We start from the raw sequence: 22,691 nt of genomic DNA on the forward strand, positions 1-22,691 counted from the left end.
ATTAATATCTAACTTTGTTAAATCTATATTTATAGTGGAGCCATCAACTGAATGTCTCGCACTATTTCCTTTATAAATCATTTGAGGTAAAGAATTTCTAAAAGATGTTGATCTATTCATTCTTAACCTAATATCTGTTCCGTCTTGAATTATTTCTCTAACATGAGTATTATAAATTTTTGGTTCTTCTATAATATCTTCTAGTAACCAATCTTCTGGAATTTTTGAAATAACTTCGGCATGACTCAAACGCCTAGGTACTTGTATTGAAGATTTCCTTAGATTAGCTTCTACTAATATTGTTTCATTTTTTGGTGAAGATCTAAGAGCTTTATAATTATAATCAATTTTAGTAACTTTATAATAAATTCTAAAAATAAGTTGTATTGGACCAGAATCTTCATCTAAGATTTCATCTGGAATTTTAACATATAATTTCAAAGCATTACTAGTTTTGTGATTCCTAATATTCATAGAAAAATTTGGATAACAATTAAAGAAAGCAGGGCCATCATGGAGATTACTTTCTAATATAGCAATAATAGAGTCTTGAAATTGTTTCATTCTAATATCTCTTAAAAGTAATAAAATTGGGCTATTAATTCCTAATCGATAATTAGGTTTTGCTGCGACTTGTATTAATCCTAGATGCATATAATTATAACCTTTCTTAATATGTTCATCTAACACGTCTTGTTGAAGTAAATTAATAATTTTATTAGTTTTAGTACCAGGATAACAATATTCAGAAATATGTATTTCATCTTGATTTGTTGAAAAAATATTATGCTGTTTATAAACTTCACATTTTTTTACTATGGGTATTGACCAATTATGTAAAGAGTTTTCTATTTCTGCTATTTGAATTTCTGTTTGAGAATTATCTTGAGAAGTACTAGAGGTGTCTTCAGTTGTTGATGGAGATCTCATAACTATTTGTTTATTCTTGTTTTTGCGTCCTAAACTGCTAACTGTTTCAATAAAGTTTGATAATATTGATGGTTCTTTGATGGTTGTAGAGGTATGGGTGCGGGCTCTATCCATGGTTTACCAATGGCTTTACTACCGGGAACACCTAACACACAGGCTTACCAACGGGTTTACTACCAGGAACACCAAAAGAGTCTACACTTCTACTCTATTCCCCCCAAAGAAGATCAATATTTCAAATTTATTGAGAACAAAGTAACAATTTAAGATGAAAAACTTGAAATAAAACAAATAATTATGAACCCAATATAAACCGAGATCAAGGAAAGGTGGCAGAGCCTCCTAGTTATGATCAATTTATATTGAGGGTACCAGAAGGCTCTGATACCAATTACAGAGTAACGGTATAAATATGCTCAGTTCTATCTTGATAGTTATAAACATAAATAGAAACATAAAATTTATGATCAATTTATATTGCTATATTAGAAAGTAATCTCGATTATAAATACTATTACTAGACAAGAACCTTTTACAATTGATAAAGAATGGATCAATCAAGATTTTTTAGCAGAACATAATAAAGAATTAAGAAAATGGTATTTTGAAACCTATACTAAACAAGAGACAGATAATTTTAGAAAATTATATTATGATTATATGGAAGAAAATGAGATTAATATTTATTTCTTTGACTGGTTAAATACCCATATTAGAAATAATAATATTAAAATAGTAAATCCCATAACAAAAGCTAGTAAAACATGGAAAACAATAGACAATAAAATTATAATCTCTGAATATCCACCTATGACTACTGTTAAAATAGAAGTAGAAAAACAAGAAATAGAAGTAAGTCCTTACAAAACTATTAATGAATCAGAAAAAGATGTTAACAAAAAAGATATTAAAAAAATTCATAATCAATTAAATTTCTCAAATAGTATGTTAGAAACTTTATCAAAACAATTAACTAGGATAGAAGAAAAAGATGTACCTTCTTCAAGTGATAATAGTATAGTTTCAAGTATTCCAAAACCATTAGTAAAACCAATATATCAATTAAATACCAATATAGAATCTTTAAAGTTAGGAAATGAAAGTGACAAGAAAATAGAAGAAATCCAACAATTATTATCCAAGTTAACCATTGGTAAACCTTCAATAAATACAATAGAAACTGAAGATTTAGTCATTAATAAAATAAAATCTAAATATCAAACATATTATCCAAAATTAAAAACTTATTATCCTAGGCCCTCTCCAGCAGACGTTCTTTATGAAGAAAGAGGAGATCATGTTTCAAATAGTTATTCAGGAAATGAAGTAATAGAATGGAATATAGATGGAATGAGTGAACAAAATTTATTAGATTATATTTGTAATATGACTATGGCTGCTAGTGCTTTCAAAAGAAGAGGTAATTCAGATAAAGCAACAGCCTTAATTATAACCCAAGGATTTACAGGCCAACTTAAAGGTTGGTGGGATAATTTTTGGTCACCAGCTGATAAAGAAGCGATAATTAATGCAATAAAACCAGAAACTGAAGAAGAAGATGCAGTTGCCACCCTAATTTATACTATTGTTCAACACTTCATAGGAGATCCTAATATTTTTAAAGATAGAGCTGCTAGTCAATTAGCAAATCTTTATTGCCCAACAATGTCAGATTATCGTTGGTATAGAGATACATTTATGTCAAAAATTACTCTTAGAGAAGATGGTTATCAAGGATTTTGGAAAGAAAGATTTGTAGCAGGATTACCAAAATTATTTTCTGAAAAAGTAAAAATTAATTTAGAAAAACAATATGGAAATCCAATACCTTTTAATGCAATTACTTATGGCCAAATTCATAGTATTATTATTGGAACAGGAATTCAAGTTTGTAATGATTTTAAACTTCAAAACAAACTTAGAAAAGAAGCAACAACCAATAGACAAGAAATAGGAACTTTTTGTGAACAATATGGAGTAACACCCATTAGAGCACCTAGTGCAGTAAAACGAAAAACTCAAAAAAGACAATATCATACACAAAAATATTATAAAAAACCTTATAAAAAACAGTATAGGAAACCTTTCAAGAAAAATTATACAAAAAATACAGAAAAACCAAATAAAAAGCCAAAAAATTCAAAAAAGATTATCACCTGTTGGAAATGTGGAAAAACAGGACATTATGCTAATAAATGTAGAATGCAACAAAAAATTAATGCTTTAGAAATAGATGAGTCATTAAAACAAACATTATTAACTATTATGATTAATTCAGAATCAGAAGAAGAAGAAATTTCAGATGAAGAAAGTAATACAGAAATAATTTATCAAATAGAACGAGACTCTAGTTCTAGCTCTAGTCAAGATGAAAATGAAGATAGTTGCTTAGGTCCAGGTCTTTGCACCTGTGAAGATTGTAGTAAGTCAGTTAATATGCTCACAATAGATCAAACCCAAGAATTAATAGATTTAATTTCCAAATTAGAACAAGGTCCTATTAGAACAGAATTTATCAATAAATTAGAAGAATTATTAAGAAAAGATGAAAAAGAGCAGGAAGTTAAAGAAATAGATTTAAATGAAATATATGCAAGATTTAGACAACCTACGACTGTTACTATAAAAGATTTACAAGAAGAAATTAAACAATTAAAAATAGAAATTACTAATTTAAGAAACAATAATATTTCTATAGAATATAGAATATTAAAATTAGAAGGAAAAGAAAAACTTAGAGAACAACAAAATAACATAAATAGACCTTCTAGCTCAACACAGATTAATAATGAAGAAATTGGTTATTTAAATTTAATAACTACTCATAAATGGTATTGCAATATTAAATTAATAGTAAAAAATGAAGAATTTAACTTAGTAGCTTTAATAGATTCAGGAGCAGATATTAATTGTTTACAAGAAGGAATAATACCATCAAAATATTATGAAAAATCAACAGAAAAAGTATTAAGTGCTAATAATTCTAGATTACAGATTAATTATAAAATATCTTCAGCAAGAATTTGTAAAAATAAAATATGTTATGAAGCATCATTTGTATTAGTTAAAAACATAAACACTCCATGTATATTAGGAACACCCTTTCTATCATTATTATATCCATTCAAAGTTACACCAACCGGATTAGAAACTCAGGTATTAGATAGAACCATTACATTTGAATTCATACATCCTCCAAAAACTTATGAATTAAATTTATTAAAAGAAAAAAGTATTATTGAAAATAAAAGAAAACACATTAATTACTTATCAAAAGAAATACATTATAAAAGAATAGAAGAACAGTTACTTACTAAAAATATTCAAGAAACTATTAAAACTTTAAATTCAAAAATTGAAAAAGAAATTTGTGATACAAATCCAATAGCTTTTTGGCATAGGAAAAAACATGAAGTTTCCTTACCTTATATTGAAAATTTTGATGAGAAAAATATCAATACTAAAGCAAGACCTATCCCAATGAATCCACAATATTTAGAATATTGTAAAAAAGAAATTCAAGAATATTTAGATAAAGGATTAATAAGGTCCTCAAAATCTCCTTAGAGTTGTTCTGCCTTTTATGTACTAAATGCAGCCGAATTAGAACGAGGGGCACCTCGCTTAGTTATTAATTACAAACCTTTAAATAAAGTTTTAAAATGGATTAGGTACCCCATCCCAAACAAACAAGATTTAATTAAACGATTAACTCATTCAACAATATTTTCTAAATTTGATATGAAATCAGGTTATTATCAAATTGGGGTGAAAGAGGAAGACAAGTACAAAACTGCTTTTAATGTTCCCTTTGGACATTATGAGTGGAATGTTCTTCCCTTCGGATTAAAAAATGCACCATCAGAATATCAAAATATTATGAATGATATTTTTTATCCTCATATGAAATTTGCTCTTGTATATTTAGATGATGTATTAATTTTTTCTAACAATATAAATCAACATATAGAACATTTAAATACTTTTATAAATATTGTCAAAGAAAATGGATTAGTAGTTTCAGCAACAAAGAGTAAAATATTTCAAACAAAAGTTAGATTTTTAGGATATGAAATTTATCAAGGAACTATTACACCAATCCAAAGATCAATAGAGTTTGCCGATAAATTTCCAAATGAAATAAAAGACAAAACTCAACTTCAAAGATTTTTAGGATGTGTTAATTATGTAGCCGACTTTATTCCCAACATTCGAGTTATTTGTGCACCACTATACACAAGACTTAGAAAAAATCCAAAACCATGGAATCCAGAGATGACCCAAATTATTATTAAGATTAAAGAAATAGTCAAAAGATTGCCTTGTTTAGGTATCCCAGATCCTGAAGCATTCCTTATAGTAGAAACAGATGCGTCAGATTTAGGATACGGGGGAATTTTAAAACAAAAAATCTCATCAACTTCAACAGAACAAATTGTTAGGTATCATTCTGGTATCTGGCACCCGGCTCAACAAAAATATTCTACGGTCAAAAAAGAAATATTATCCATTGTTTTATGTTTACAAAAATTTCAAGATGATTTATTTTCAAAAAGATTTTTAATAAGAACGGACTGCAAAGCAGCCCCCTCTATTTTACAAAAAGATGTTAAAAATCTAGTTTCTAAACATATTTTTGCAAGATGGCAAGCATTGTTATCATGTTTCGATTTTGAGATTGAGCATATCAAAGGAGAGACAAACACTTTACCAGATTACTTAACAAGAGAATTCTTACAGGCAAATGAGCAAAAGTACTAAAGACCAGTATGGACTGCCTTTCAAGGCACCCAACGACAATACTGTTAAAAAGGAGCAATCCGGAAATCCAATATCGGCTTCGCCGAGTTCTTCAAGAAAGTTACCGCAGACTCTCAATACAAAATTACCTTCCAAAACTTCAACTTTTTTAGAAGCCATTAATTCCTCATCTCCCTTATTATTCCACAATAAGTTTGATCCAATAGCCACTTTACAATATACTCCAGAACCAAGCTCAATACCTTCTCCAAAACAATTATCCAAAAATGTTTCTCATATTTCGCAACCAGTAACTACTCCTTCTGATTCAAGATCCTATGAACTTAATTATATTACCAAGGATAACCACATAGATATTATCCCCATTGAACCTGAATGGGCAAACCTTTCAAAAGAACAAATAATCAATACCATTTTCCCAGAAAATACCCATTACCAAAATTACCTTAAACCAAGACTTTTTTATGAATTTATTCTGGTAGACACAGAATCAATAGATTTATTTCATTCCAGAGACAAAGATAATAATATTATCTACTCAAAAGCCAAAATCCTCAAAATCATTACTCCAGCAGAATGGGGTCAACCCATTTACCAGCCAAAACCCTTCTCAAGACAGTTTCAACCGCAATATTACACTTACTATGATTATACTATGGCATGGACTTACATGTTATTCCTCAAACCCAAGACACATTCATGGTTCTTCTGGTTTCGCAGAGGAATCTCTCTAAAATTTCCAAAATGGTTTCTTCAATGGTTCTACACATGGGGACCAATCAGAGAATTATTTCCAAAAGAAGTATCAGAAAATTTTGATTACTTTAAAGAGATTACCACCTTCCTTCCAAACTACAAAATGATTACTTTCGTAGCTTCTCAAAATATCACTTGGATTGTTACTTGGGATTACATATTTAGATAGCCTTATGATAATGTTCCTTTGAAGGTTTTATCAAGATGTATTAAGGTTAAATGGTGGAATAAATTTGATATGACCCTCATTAGCAAGCAAAGAATCAAAGAATGGGTAAACAACACTGCACCCAAACAAGAAAGTAAAACTCAAATTTCAAAAGAAACTCAGTTTTTAGCTGACAAAAGAAAAATTATGGCAGAATTAGCATCTGCAACCTCACAAGAAGAGTTTGAAGAAAGACTTAAATTAGTTCGTTCAATACAAGATGAAGAAGCACAAGAAGAAACAGGATCATCAAAATCTGAATCAACAAATCCTTATTTTTGTAATGAAGATATGTTTTATTATTAAAAAGTATCTGGCTCAGACTTCGCAAGTATTACAACAATCAAGACAAGAAGATAAGTTGTTCAGACTCGACAAGACAACACTATCTAAAGAAGACAAAGACCCGGTTATCACGCCAGCAAGAAGACAAATAACTTTAGAGGAATCTTATCCTTTGAAGACTGTGTAAATAACTTTTGTACTAATTTTCTACTTTCCTAGAATATCCCTAAAAAGAGTAGTGAGTCACTACCCTTAGATGTAAATTATGTGTGTCTAGTTTTCTATATAAGGAGTCTAACTCCTTCATTGTAAATCATCGAGAAAAATAATCTATCAAATTTCTCTCAAACTCTTCCGCTTGCAATCATCTTATTTTGTAAGTTTTCTTTAAAATGATTATTTTCTTTGAACATGGTCATATCTATATTACTCATTCAAATCTTCCAGAATTTTATGTTTCTATTTATGTTTATAACTATCAAGATAGAACTGAGCATATTTATACCATTACTCTGTAATTGGTATCAGAGCCATCTGGTACCCATAACCCACAGGTCCCAGGATCGAAACCTGGCTCTGATACCAATTACAGAGTAACGGTATAAATATGCTCAGTTCTATCTTGATAGTTATAAACATAAATAGAAACATAAAATTCTGGAAGATTTGAATGAGTAATATAGATATGACCATGTTCAAAGAAAATAATCATTTTAAAGAAAACTTACAAAATAAGATGATCGCAAGCGGAAGAGTTTGAGAGAAATTTGATAGATTATTTTTCTCGATGATTTACAATGAAGGAGTTAGACTCCTTATATAGAAAACTAGACACACATAATTTACATCTAAGGGTAGTGACTCACTACTCTTTTTAGGGATATTCTAGGAAAGTAGAAAATTAGTACAAAAGTTATTTACACAGTCTTCAGAGGATAAGATTCCTCTAAAGTTATTTGTCTTCTTGCTGGCGTGATAACCGGGTCTTTGTCTTCTTTAGATAGTGTTGTCTTGTCGAGTCTGAACAACTTATCTTCTTGTCTTGATTGTTGTAATACTTGCGAAGTCTGAGCCAGATACTTTTTAATAATAAAACATATCTTCATTACAAAAATAAGGATTTGTTGATTCAGATTTTGATGATCCTGTTTCTTCTTGTGCTTCTTCATCTTGTATTGAACGAACTAATTTAAGTCTTTCTTCAAACTCTTCTTGTGAGGTTGCAGATGCTAATTCTGCCATAATTTTTCTTTTGTCAGCTAAAAACTGAGTTTCTTTTGAAATTTGAGTTTTACTTTCTTGTTTGGGTGCAGTGTTGTTTACCCATTCTTTGATTCTTTGCTTGCTAATGAGGGTCATATCAAATTTATTCCACCATTTAACCTTAATACATCTTGATAAAACCTTCAAAGGAACATTATCATAAGGCTGTCTAAATATGTAATCCCAAGTAACAATCCAAGTGATATTTTGAGAAGCTACGAAAGTAATCATTTTGTAGTTTGGAAGGAAGGTGGTAATCTCTTTAAAGTAATCAAAATTTTCTGATACTTCTTTTGGAAATAATTCTCTGATTGGTCCCCATGTGTAGAACCATTGAAGAAACCATTTTGGAAATTTTAGAGAGATTCCTCTGCGAAACCAGAAGAACCATGAATGTGTCTTGGGTTTGAGGAATAACATGTAAGTCCATGCCATAGTATAATCATAGTAAGTGTAATATTGCGGTTGAAACTGTCTTGAGAAGGGTTTTGGCTGGTAAATGGGTTGACCCCATTCTGCTGGAGTAATGATTTTGAGGATTTTGGCTTTTGAGTAGATAATATTATTATCTTTGTCTCTGGAATGAAATAAATCTATTGATTCTGTGTCTACCAGAATAAATTCATAAAAAAGTCTTGGTTTAAGGTAATTTTGGTAATGGGTATTTTCTGGGAAAATGGTATTGATTATTTGTTCTTTTGAAAGGTTTGCCCATTCAGGTTCAATGGGGATAATATCTATGTGGTTATCCTTGGTAATATAATTAAGTTCATAGGATCTTGAATCAGAAGGAGTAGTTACTGGTTGCGAAATATGAGAAACATTTTTGGATAATTGTTTTGGAGAAGGTATTGAGCTTGGTTCTGGAGTATATTGTAAAGCGGCTATTGGATCAAACTTATTGTGGAATAATAAGGGAGATGAGGAATTAATGGCTTCTAAAAAAGTTGAAGTTTTGGAAGGTAATTTTGTATTGAGAGTCTGCGGTAACTTTCTTGAAGAACTCGGCGAAGCCGATATTGGATTTCCGGATTGCTCCTTTTTAACAGTATTGTCGTTGGGTGCCTTGAAAGGCAGTCCATACTGGTCTTTAGTACTTTTGCTCATTTGCCTGTAAGAATTCTCTTGTTAAGTAATCTGGTAAAGTGTTTGTCTCTCCTTCGATATGCTCAATCTCAAAATCGAAACATGATAACAATGCTTGCCATCTTGCAAAAATATGTTTAGAAACTAGATTTTTAACATCTTTTTGTAAAATAGAGGGGGCTGCTTTGCAGTCCGTTCTTATTAAAAATCTTTTTGAAAATAAATCATCTTGAAATTTTTGTAAACATAAAACAATGGATAATATTTCTTTTTTGACCGTAGAATATTTTTGTTGAGCCGGGTGCCAGATACCAGAATGATACCTAACAATTTGTTCTGTTGAAGTTGATGAGATTTTTTGTTTTAAAATTCCCCCGTATCCTAAATCTGACGCATCTGTTTCTACTATAAGGAATGCTTCAGGATCTGGGATACCTAAACAAGGCAATCTTTTGACTATTTCTTTAATCTTAATAATAATTTGGGTCATCTCTGGATTCCATGGTTTTGGATTTTTTCTAAGTCTTGTGTATAGTGGTGCACAAATAACTCGAATGTTGGGAATAAAGTCGGCTACATAATTAACGCATCCTAAAAATCTTTGAAGTTGAGTTTTGTCTTTTATTTCATTTGGAAATTTATCGGCAAACTCTATTGATCTTTGGATTGGTGTAATAGTTCCTTGATAAATTTCATATCCTAAAAATCTGACTTTTGTTTGAAATATTTTACTCTTTGTTGCTGAAACTACTAATCCATTTTCTTTGACAATATTTATAAAAGTATTTAAATGTTCTATATGTTGATTTATATTGTTAGAAAAAATTAATACATCATCTAAATATACAAGAGCAAATTTCATATGAGGATAAAAAATATCATTCATAATATTTTGATATTCTGATGGTGCATTTTTTAATCCGAAGGGAAGAACATTCCACTCATAATGTCCAAAGGGAACATTAAAAACAGTTTTGTACTTGTCTTCCTCTTTCACCCCAATTTGATAATAACCTGATTTCATATCAAATTTAGAAAATATTGTTGAATGAGTTAATCGTTTAATTAAATCTTGTTTGTTTGGTATGGGGTACCTAATCCATTTTAAAACTTTATTTAAAGGTTTGTAATTAATAACTAAGCGAGGTGCCCCTCGTTCTAATTCGGCTGCATTTAGTACATAAAAGGCAGAACAACTCCAAGGAGATTTTGAGGACCTTATTAATCCTTTATCTAAATATTCTTGAATTTCTTTTTTACAATATTCTAAATATTGTGGATTCATTGGGATAGGTCTTGCTTTAGTATTGATATTTTTCTCATCAAAATTTTCAATATAAGGTAAGGAAACTTCATGTTTTTTCCTATGCCAAAAAGCTATTGGATTTGTATCACAAATTTCTTTTTCAATTTTTGAATTTAAAGTTTTAATAGTTTCTTGAATATTTTTAGTAAGTAACTGTTCTTCTATTCTTTTATAATGTATTTCTTTTGATAAGTAATTAATGTGTTTTCTTTTATTTTCAATAATACTTTTTTCTTTTAATAAATTTAATTCATAAGTTTTTGGAGGATGTATGAATTCAAATGTAATGGTTCTATCTAATACCTGAGTTTCTAATCCGGTTGGTGTAACTTTGAATGGATATAATAATGATAGAAAGGGTGTTCCTAATATACATGGAGTGTTTATGTTTTTAACTAATACAAATGATGCTTCATAACATATTTTATTTTTACAAATTTTTGCTGAAGATATTTTATAATTAATCTGTAATCTAGAATTATTAGCACTTAATACTTTTTCTGTTGATTTTTCATAATATTTTGATGGTATTATTCCTTCTTGTAAACAATTAATATCTGCTCCTGAATCTATTAAAGCTACTAAGTTAAATTCTTCATTTTTTACTATTAATTTAATATTGCAATACCATTTATGAGTAGTTATTAAATTTAAATAACCAATTTCTTCATTATTAATCTGTGTTGAGCTAGAAGGTCTATTTATGTTATTTTGTTGTTCTCTAAGTTTTTCTTTTCCTTCTAATTCTAATATTCTATATTCTATAGAAATATTATTGTTTCTTAAATTAGTAATTTCTATTTTTAATTGTTTAATTTCTTCTTGTAAATCTTTTATAGTAACAGTCGTAGGTTGTCTAAATCTTGCATATATTTCATTTAAATCTATTTCTTTAACTTCCTGCTCTTTTTCATCTTTTCTTAATAATTCTTCTAATTTATTGATAAATTCTGTTCTAATAGGACCTTGTTCTAATTTGGAAATTAAATCTATTAATTCTTGGGTTTGATCTATTGTGAGCATATTAACTGACTTACTACAATCTTCACAGGTGCAAAGACCTGGACCTAAGCAACTATCTTCATTTTCATCTTGACTAGAGCTAGAACTAGAGTCTCGTTCTATTTGATAAATTATTTCTGTATTACTTTCTTCATCTGAAATTTCTTCTTCTTCTGATTCTGAATTAATCATAATAGTTAATAATGTTTGTTTTAATGACTCATCTATTTCTAAAGCATTAATTTTTTGTTGCATTCTACATTTATTAGCATAATGTCCTGTTTTTCCACATTTCCAACAGGTGATAATCTTTTTTGAATTTTTTGGCTTTTTATTTGGTTTTTCTGTATTTTTTGTATAATTTTTCTTGAAAGGTTTCCTATACTGTTTTTTATAAGGTTTTTTATAATATTTTTGTGTATGATATTGTCTTTTTTGAGTTTTTCGTTTTACTGCACTAGGTGCTCTAATGGGTGTTACTCCATATTGTTCACAAAAAGTTCCTATTTCTTGTCTATTGGTTGTTGCTTCTTTTCTAAGTTTGTTTTGAAGTTTAAAATCATTACAAACTTGAATTCCTGTTCCAATAATAATACTATGAATTTGGCCATAAGTAATTGCATTAAAAGGTATTGGATTTCCATATTGTTTTTCTAAATTAATTTTTACTTTTTCAGAAAATAATTTTGGTAATCCTGCTACAAATCTTTCTTTCCAAAATCCTTGATAACCATCTTCTCTAAGAGTAATTTTTGACATAAATGTATCTCTATACCAACGATAATCTGACATTGTTGGGCAATAAAGATTTGCTAATTGACTAGCAGCTCTATCTTTAAAAATATTAGGATCTCCTATGAAGTGTTGAACAATAGTATAAATTAGGGTGGCAACTGCATCTTCTTCTTCAGTTTCTGGTTTTATTGCATTAATTATCGCTTCTTTATCAGCTGGTGACCAAAAATTATCCCACCAACCTTTAAGTTGGCCTGTAAATCCTTGGGTTATCATTAAGGCTGTTGCTTTATCTGAATTACCTCTTCTTTTGAAAGCACTAGCAGCCATAGTCATATTACAAATATAATCTAATAAATTTTGTTCACTCATTCCATCTATATTCCATTTTATTACTTTATTTCCTGAATAACTATTTGAAACATGATCTCCTCTTTCTTCATAAAGAACGTCTGCTGGAGAGGGCCTAGGATAATAAGTTTTTAATTTTGGATAATATGTTTGATATTTAGATTTTATTTTATTAATGACTAAATCTTCAGTTTCTATTGTATTTATTGAAGGTTTACCAATGGTTAACTTGGATAATAATTGTTGGATTTCTTCTATTTTCTTGTCACTTTCATTTCCTAACTTTAAAGATTCTATATTGGTATTTAATTGATATATTGGTTTTACTAATGGTTTTGGAATACTTGAAACTATACTATTATCACTTGAAGAAGGTACATCTTTTTCTTCTATCCTAGTTAATTGTTTTGATAAAGTTTCTAACATACTATTTGAGAAATTTAATTGATTATGAATTTTTTTAATATCTTTTTTGTTAACATCTTTTTCTGATTCATTAATAGTTTTGTAAGGACTTGCTTCTATTTCTTGTTTTTCTACTTCTATTTTAACAGTAGTCATAGGTGGATATTCAGAGATTATAATTTTATTGTCTATTGTTTTCCATGTTTTACTAGCTTTTGTTATGGGATTTACTATTTTAATATTATTATTTCTAATATGGGTATTTAACCAGTCAAAGAAATAAATATTAATCTCATTTTCTTCCATATAATCATAATATAATTTTCTAAAATTATCTGTCTCTTGTTTAGTATAGGTTTCAAAATACCATTTTCTTAATTCTTTATTATGTTCTGCTAAAAAATCTTGATTGATCCATTCTTTATCAATTGTAAAAGGTTCTTGTCTAGTAATAGTATTTATAATCGAATTAAAATCTGAAGCAGAAGGATTAAAATCTTCTTCATCTTTTTTAATATTTTCATAAACAGGTTTTGCTATTTTAGAATTAATATCTAACTTTGTTAAATCTATATTTATAGTGGAGCCATCAACTGAATGTCTCGCACTGTTTCCTTTATAAATCATTTGAGGTAAAGAATTTCTAAAAGATGTTGATCTATTCATTCTTAACCTAATATCTGTTCCGTCTTGAATTATTTCTCTAACATGAGTATTATAAATTTTTGGTTCTTCTATAATATCTTCTAATAACCAATCTTCTGGAATTTTTGAAATAACTTCGGCATGACTCAAACGCCTAGGTACTTGTATTGAAGATTTCCTTAGATTAGCTTCTACTAATATTGTTTCATTTTTTGGTGAAGATCTAAGAGCTTTATAATTATAATCAATTTTAGTAACTTTATAATAAATTCTAAAAATAAGTTGTATTGGACCAGAATCTTCATCTAAGATTTCATCTGGAATTTTAACATATAATTTCAAAGCATTACTAGTTTTGTGATTCCTAATATTCATAGAAAAATTTGGATAACAATTAAAGAAAGCAGGGCCATCATGGAGATTACTTTCTAATATAGCAATAATAGAGTCTTGAAATTGTTTCATTCTAATATCTCTTAAAAGTAATAAAATTGGGCTATTAATTCCTAATCGATAATTAGGTTTTGCTGCGACTTGTATTAATCCTAGATGCATATAATTATAACCTTTCTTAATATGTTCATCTAACACGTCTTGTTGAAGTAAGTTAATAATTTTATTAGTTTTAGTACCAGGATAACAATATTCAGAAATATGTATTTCATCTTGATTTGTTGAAAAAATATTATGCTGTTTATAAACTTCACATTTTTTTACTATGGGTATTGACCAATTATGTAAAGAGTTTTCTATTTCTGCTATTTGAATTTCTGTTTGAGAATTATCTTGAGAAGTACTAGAGGTGTCTTCAGTTGTTGATGGAGATCTCATAACTATTTGTTTATTCTTGTTTTTGCGTCCTAAACTGCTAACTGTTTCAATAAAGTTTGATAATATTGATGGTTCTTTGATGGTTGTAGAGGTATGGGTGCGGGCTCTATCCATGGTTTACCAATGGCTTTACTACCGGGAACACCTAACACACAGGCTTACCAACGGGTTTACTACCAGGAACACCAAAAGAGTCTACACTTCTACTCTATTCCCCCCAAAGAAGATCAATATTTCAAATTTATTGAGAACAAAGTAACAATTTAAGATGAAAAACTTGAAATAAAACAAATAATTATGAACCCAATATAAACCGAGATCAAGGAAAGGTGGCAGAGCCTCCTAGTTATGATCAATTTTAGAGAGATTCCTCTGCGAAACCAGAAGAACCATGAATGTGTCTTGGGTTTGAGGAATAACATGTAAGTCCATGCCATAGTATAATCATAGTAAGTGTAATATTGCGGTTGAAACTGTCTTGAGAAGGGTTTTGGCTGGTAAATGGGTTGACCCCATTCTGCTGGAGTAATGATTTTGAGGATTTTGGCTTTTGAGTAGATAATATTATTATCTTTGTCTCTGGAATGAAATAAATCTATTGATTCTGTGTCTACCAGAATAAATTCATAAAAAAGTCTTGGTTTAAGGTAATTTTGGTAATGGGTATTTTCTGGGAAAATGGTATTGATTATTTGTTCTTTTGAAAGGTTTGCCCATTCAGGTTCAATGGGGATAATATCTATGTGGTTATCCTTGGTAATATAATTAAGTTCATAGGATCTTGAATCAGAAGGAGTAGTTACTGGTTGCGAAATATGAGAAACATTTTTGGATAATTGTTTTGGAGGAGGTATTGAGCTTGGTTCTGGAGTATATTGTAAAGCGGCTATTGGATCAAACTTATTGTGGAATAATAAGGGAGATGAGGAATTAATGGCTTCTAAAAAAGTTGAAGTTTTGGAAGGTAATTTTGTATTGAGAGTCTGCGGTAACTTTCTTGAAGGACTCGGCGAAGCCGATATTGGATTTCCGGATTGCTCCTTTTTAACAGTATTGTCGTTGGGTGCCTTGAAAGGCAGTCCATACTGGTCTTTAGTACTTTTGCTCATTTGCCTGTAAGAATTCTCTTGTTAAGTAATCTGGTAAAGTGTTTGTCTCTCCTTTGATATGCTCAATCTCAAAATCGAAACATGATAACAATGCTTGCCATCTTGCAAAAATATGTTTAGAAACTAGATTTTTAACATCTTTTTGTAAAATAGAAGGGGCTGCTTTGCAGTCCGTTCTTATTAAAAATCTTTTAGAAAATAAATCATCTTGAAATTTTTGTAAACATAAAACAATGGATAATATTTCTTTTTTGACCGTAGAATATTTTTGTTGAGCTGGGTGCCAGATACCAGAATGATACCTAACAATTTGTTCTGTTGAAGTTGATGAGATTTTTTGTTTTAAAATTCCCCCGTATCCTAAATCTGACGCATCTGTTTCTACTATAAGGAATGCTTCAGGATCTGGGATACCTAAACAAGGCAATCTTTTGACTATTTCTTTAATCTTAATAATAATTTGGGTCATCTCTGGATTCCATGGTTTTGGATTTTTTCTAAGTCTTGTGTATAGTGGTGCACAAATAACTCGAATGTTGGGAATAAAGTCGGCTACATAATTAACGCATCCTAAAAATCTTTGAAGTTGAGTTTTGTCTTTTATTTCATTTGGAAATTTATCGGCAAACTCTATTGATCTTTGGATTGGTGTAATAGTTCCTTGATAAATTTCATATCCTAAAAATCTGACTTTTGTTTGAAATATTTTACTCTTTGTTGCTGAAACTACTAATCCATTTTCTTTGACAATATTTATAAAAGTATTTAAATGTTCTATATGTTGATTTATATTGTTAGAAAAAATTAATACATCATCTAAATATACAAGAGCAAATTTCATATGAGGATAAAAAATATCATTCATAATATTTTGATATTCTGATGGTGCATTTTTTAATCCGAAGGGAAGAACATTCCACTCATAATGTCCAAAGGGAACATTAAAAGCAGTTTTGTACTTGTCTTCCTCTTTCACCCCAATTTGATAATAACCTGATTTCATATCAAATTTAGAAAATATTGTTGAATGAGTTAATCGTTTAATTAAATCTTGTTTGTTTGGTATGGGGTACCTAATCCATTTTAAAACTTTATTTAAAGGTTTGTAATTAATAACTAAGCGAGGTGCCCCTCGTTCTAATTCGGCTGCATTTAGTACATAAAAGGCAGAACAACTCCAAGGAGATTTTGAGGACCTTATTAATCCTTTATCTAAATATTCTTAAATTTCTTTTTTAAAATATTCTAAATATTGTGGATTCATTGGGATAGGTCTTGCTTTAGTATTGATATTTTTCTCATCAAAATTTTCAATATAAGGTAAGGAAACTTCATGTTTTTTCCTATGCCAAAAAGCTATTGGATTTGTATCACAAATTTCTTTTTCAATTTTTGAATTTAAAGTTTTAATAGTTTCTTGAATATTTTTAGTAAGTAATTGTTCTTCTATTTTTTTATAATGTATTTCTTTTGATAAGTAATTAATGTGTTTTCTTTTATTTTCAATAATACTTTTTTCTTTTAATAAATTTAATTCATAAGTTTTTGGAGGATGTATGAATTCAAATGTAATGGTTCTGTCTAATACCTGAGTTTCTAATCCGGTTGGTGTAACTTTGAATGGATATAATAACGATAGAAAGGGTGTTCCTAATATACATGGAGTGTTTATGTTTTTAACTAATACAAATGATGCTTCATAACATATTTTATTTTTACAAATTCTTGCTGAAGATATTTTATAATTAATCTGTAATCTAGAATTATTAGCACTTAATACTTTTTCTGTTGATTTTTCATAATATTTTGACGGTATTATTCCTTCTTGTAAACAATTAATATCTGCTCCTGAATCTATTAAAGCTACTAAGTTAAATTCTTCATTTTTTACTATTAATTTAATATTGCAATACCATTTATGAGTAGTTATTAAATTTAAATAACCAATTTCTTCATTATTAATCTGTGTTGAGCTAGAAGGTCTATTTATGTTGTTTTGTTGTTCTCTAAGTTTTTCTTTTCCTTCTAATTCTAATATTCTATATTCTATAGAAATATTATTGTTTCTTAAATTAGTAATTTCTATTTTTAATTGTTTAATTTCTTCTTGTAAATCTTTTATAGTAACAGTCGTAGGTTGTCTAAATCTTGCATATATTTCATTTAAATCTATTTCTTTAACTTCCTGCTCTTTTTCATCTTTTCTTAATAATTCTTCTAATTTATTGATAAATTCTGTTCTAATAGGACCTTGTTCTAATTTGGAAATTAAATCTATTAATTCTTGGGTTTGATCTATTGTGAGCATATTAACTGACTTACTACAATCTTCACAGGTGCAAAGACCTGGACCTAAGCAACTATCTTCATTTTCATCTTGACTAGAGCTAGAACTAGAGTCTCGTTCTATTTGATAAATTATTTCTGTATTACTTTCTTCATCTGAAATTTCTTCTTCTTCTGATTCTGAATTAATCATAATAGTTAATAATGTTTGTTTTAATGACTCATCTATTTCTAAAGCATTAATTTTTTGTTGCATTCTACATTTATTAGCATAATGTCCTGTTTTTCCACATTTCCAACAGGTGATAATCTTTTTTGAATTTTTAGGCTTTATATTTTTATTTGGTTTTTCTGTATTTTTTGTATAATTTTTCTTGAAAGGTTTCCTATACTGTTTTTTATAAGGTTTTTTATAATATTTTTGAGTATGATATTGTCTTTTTTGAGTTTTTCGTTTTACTGCACTAGGTGCTCTAATGGGTGTTACTCCATATTGTTCACAAAAAGTTCCTATTTCTTGTCTATTGGTTGTTGCTTCTTTTCTAAGTTTGTTTTGAAGTTTAAAATCATTACAAACTTGAATTCCTGTTCCAATAATAATACTATGAATTTGGCCATAAGTAATTGCATTAAAAGGTATTGGATTTCCATATTGTTTTTCTAAATTAATTTTTACTTTTTCAGAAAATAATTTTGGTAATCCTGCTACAAATCTTTCTTTCCAAAATCCTTGATAACCATCTTCTCTAAGAGTAATTTTTGACATAAATGTATCTCTATACCAACGATAATCTGACATTGTTGGGCAATAAAGATTTGCTAATTGACTAGCAGCTCTATCTTTAAAAATATTAGGATCTCCTATGAAGTGTTGAATAATAGTATAAATTAGGGTGGCAACTGCATCTTCTTCTTCAGTTTCTGGTTTTATTGCATTAATTATCGCTTCTTTATCAGCTGGTGACCAAAAATTATCCCACCAACCTTTAAGTTGGCCTGTAAATCCTTGGGTTATAATTAAGGCTGTTGCTTTATCTGAATTACCTCTTCTTTTGAAAGCACTAGCAGCCATAGTCATATTACAAATATAATCTAATAAATTTTGTTCGCTCATTCCATCTATATTCCATTCTATTACTTCATTTCCTGAATAACTATTTGAAACATGATCCACTCTTTCTTCATAAAGAACGTCTGCTGGAGAGGGCCTAGGATAATAAGTTTTTAATTTTGGATAATATGTTTGATATTTAGATTTTATTTTATTAATGACTAAATCTTCAGTTTCTATTGTATTTATTGAAGGTTTACCAATGGCTAACTTGGATAATAATTGTTGGATTTCTTCTATTTTCTTGTCACTTTCATTTCCTAACTTTAAAGATTCTATATTGGTATTTAATTGATATATTGGTTTTACTAATGGTTTTGGAATACTTGAAACTATACTATTATCACTTGAAGAAGGTACATCTTTTTCTTCTATCCTAGTTAATTGTTTTGATAAAGTTTCTAACATACTATTTGAGAAATTTAACTGATTATGAATTTTTTTAATATCTTTTTTGTTAACATCTTTTTCTGATTCATTAATAGTTTTGTAAGGACTTGCTTCTATTTCTTGTTTTTCTACTTCTATTTTAACAGTAGTCATAGGTGGATATTCAGAGATTATAATTTTATTGTCTATTGTTTTCCATGTTTTACTAGCTTTTGTTATGGGATTTACTATTTTAATATTATTATTTCTAATATGGGTATTTAACCAGTCAAAGAAATAAATATTAATCTCATTTTCTTCCATATAATCATAATATAATTTTCTAAAATTATCTGTCTCTTGTTTAGTATAGGTTTCAAAATACCATTTTCTTAATTCTTTATTATGTTCTGCTAAAAAATCTTGATTAATCCATTCTTTATCAATTGTAAAAGGTTCTTGTCTAGTAATAGTATTTATAATCGAATTAAAATCTGAAGCAGAAGGATTAAAATCTTCTTCATCTTTTTTAATATTTTCATAAACAGGTTTTGCTATTTTAGAATTAATATCTAGCTTCGTTAAATCTATATTTATAGTGGAGCCATCAACTGAATGTCTCGCACTATTTCCTTTATAAATCATTTGAGGTAAAGAATTTCTAAAAGATGTTGATCTATTCATTCTTAACCTAATATCTGTTCCGTCTTGAATTATTTCTCTAACATGAGTATTATAAATTTTTGGTTCTTCTATAATATCTTCTAGTAACCAATCTTCTGGAATTTTTGAAATAACTTCGGCATGACTCAAACGCCTAGGTACTTGTATTGAAGATTTCCTTAGATTAGCTTCTACTAATATTGTTTCATTTTTTGGTGAAGATCTAAGAGCTTTATAATTATAATCAATTTTAGTAACTTTATAATAAATTCTAAAAATAAGTTGTATTGGACCAGAATCTTCATCTAAGATTTCATCTGGAATTTTAACATATAATTTCAAAGCATTACTAGTTTTGTGATTCCTAATATTCATAGAAAAATTTGGATAACAATTAAAGAAAGCAGGGCCATCATGGAGATTACTTTCTAATATAGCAATAATAGAGTCTTGAAATTGTTTCATTCTAATATCTCTTAAAAGTAATAAAATTGGGCTATTAATTCCTAATCGATAATTAGGTTTTGCTGCGACTTGTATTAATCCTAGATGCATATAATTATAACCTTTCTTAATATGTTCATCTAACACGTCTTGTTGAAGTAAGTTAATAATTTTATTAGTTTTAGTACCAGGATAACAATATTCAGAAATATGTATTTCATCTTGATTTGTTGAAAAAATATTATACTGTTTATAAACTTCACATTTTTTTACTATGGGTATTGACCAATTATGTAAAGAGTTTTCTATTTCTGCTATTTGAATTTCTGTTTGAGAATTATCTTGAGAAGTACTAGAGGTGTCTTCAGTTGTTGATGGAGATCTCATAACTATTTGTTTATTCTTGTTTTTGCGTCCTAAACTGCTAACTGTTTCAATAAAGTTTGATAATATTGATGGTTCTTTGATAGTTGTAGAGGTATGGGTGCGGGCTCTATCCATGGTTTACCAATGGCTTTACTACCGGGAACACCTAACACACAGGCTTACCAACGGGTTTACTACCAGGAACACCAAAAGAGTCTACACTTCTACTCTATTCCCCCCAAAGAAGATCAATATATCAAATTTATTGAGAACAAAGTAACAATTTAAGATGAAAAACTTGAAATAAAACAAATAATTATGAACCCAATATAAACCGAGATCAAGGAAAGGTGGCAGAGCCTCCTAGTTATGATCAATTTATATTGAGGGTACCAGAAGGCTCTGATACCAATTACAGAGTAACGGTATAAATATGCTCAGTTCTATCTGGATAGTTATAAACATAAATAGAAACATAAAATTCTGGAAGATTTGAATGAGTAATATAGATATGACCATGTTCAAAGAAAATAATCATTTTAAAGAAAACTTACAAAATAAGATGATCGCAAGCGGAAGAGTTTGAGAGAAATAATTCAAGGAAAGGTGGCAGAGCCTCCTAGTTATGATCAATTTATATTGAGGGTACCAGATGGCTCTGAATGAGTAAAAAATACCTATTTTTTTTTAATATATATATATATATATATATATATATATATTTTTTTTTTTTTTTTTTTTTTTTTTTTTTTTTGGGTACATGTCAATGCGTGGTACCTTTTGAGTAAACTACTCTGTAGCCCCAAAAAAAAAGTTAAAAGTGAAATACCAAACACTACCAAATAGTCAAAGTAATCCTTAGAAGCTATAATATGATATCAATGTCAGTAACTTACTGTTGCATGAAAATTACTTAAACTCACAAAATTACATGTGACACATTGATTATGAGTGGGAGTGGGACCCATAACTTTGAGCATGCCAACAAATTTGAAGACAATAACAACACGTTGAAGACTTGAAAAGATTGGTATTAGAAAATATCTTGCTAATAGTAATATTTCTCTGATCCTAAAAATGGAAATTACTTACATCAACCGCCCCTAAATACAAATTAATTGGTCAAATTAAAGTTTGCAGTCTAATTTGACTAAAAACTTACTCATTCAGAGGCCCTCACCGTAACTAAAGTAGATATCTCTATAACTAGTAGAGACTGTAATTGAACTCATTGGGGCAAATTAAGCAGCAAATACGAAAGGAAAGAAATAGAGACAAAATAGAGTTAAAAGAAGAATTGGAGGTGTGAAAGTTGATATGATGGGTGAATTAAGGAGAAATTTGAAGGGGAATGAAAGGTGTGGTACCTGGTTGGGGAAGTGCAGCGGATTCTGATGATGGCGCCGGGTAAGAGGACCTTGTTTCTGAAAGGGAGAATCGCCAAGCGACTCGGGAGCTCCACCGATTCGGCCATGGTCGCAACTCGGTGTGAAATGTCCTTGATTGATTTTATGGAAGTAGGATGAAAAGACGACACCAACCATGGGAATAAATATAGAATCCAATTCCAAACAAGACAAACCACTAGACCTAACTTCTGTTTTTTTTCCACTTTTTTTTTTTTTAAAGCATGTATGGGGTAAGACTAACATATAAAATTCTTCATCTAATTATATTTATTAAGGTATTTCATATTTTTAATAGTTATATATAAATTAAAAATATATAAAAAATATATATATATATAACAAATATAATCATCTATTAAAAAAAATAATT

General features: G+C 28.9%; 1 protein-coding gene across 1 annotated transcript in view; it reads right to left on the minus strand.

The window, feature by feature from the left end:
- The window catches only part of LOC109790412 (lon protease homolog 2, peroxisomal), a 38,594-nt gene extending 16,105 nt beyond the window's left edge, over positions 1-22,489 (minus strand). The window contains exon 1 of the mRNA XM_083075352.1: positions 22,280-22,489. Coding sequence (XP_082931478.1) covers positions 22,280-22,386 — 107 coding nt within the window. The 5' untranslated portion in view covers positions 22,387-22,489. The remainder of the gene's footprint in view (positions 1-22,279) is intronic.
- Between the last annotated feature and the right edge of the window lie 202 nt (positions 22,490-22,691).

This window comes from Cajanus cajan, chromosome 5 (assembly GCF_000230855.2).
Source record: "Cajanus cajan strain Asha chromosome 5, NIPB_CcT2T_4, whole genome shotgun sequence".
NCBI lineage: Eukaryota > Viridiplantae > Streptophyta > Magnoliopsida > Fabales > Fabaceae > Cajanus > Cajanus cajan.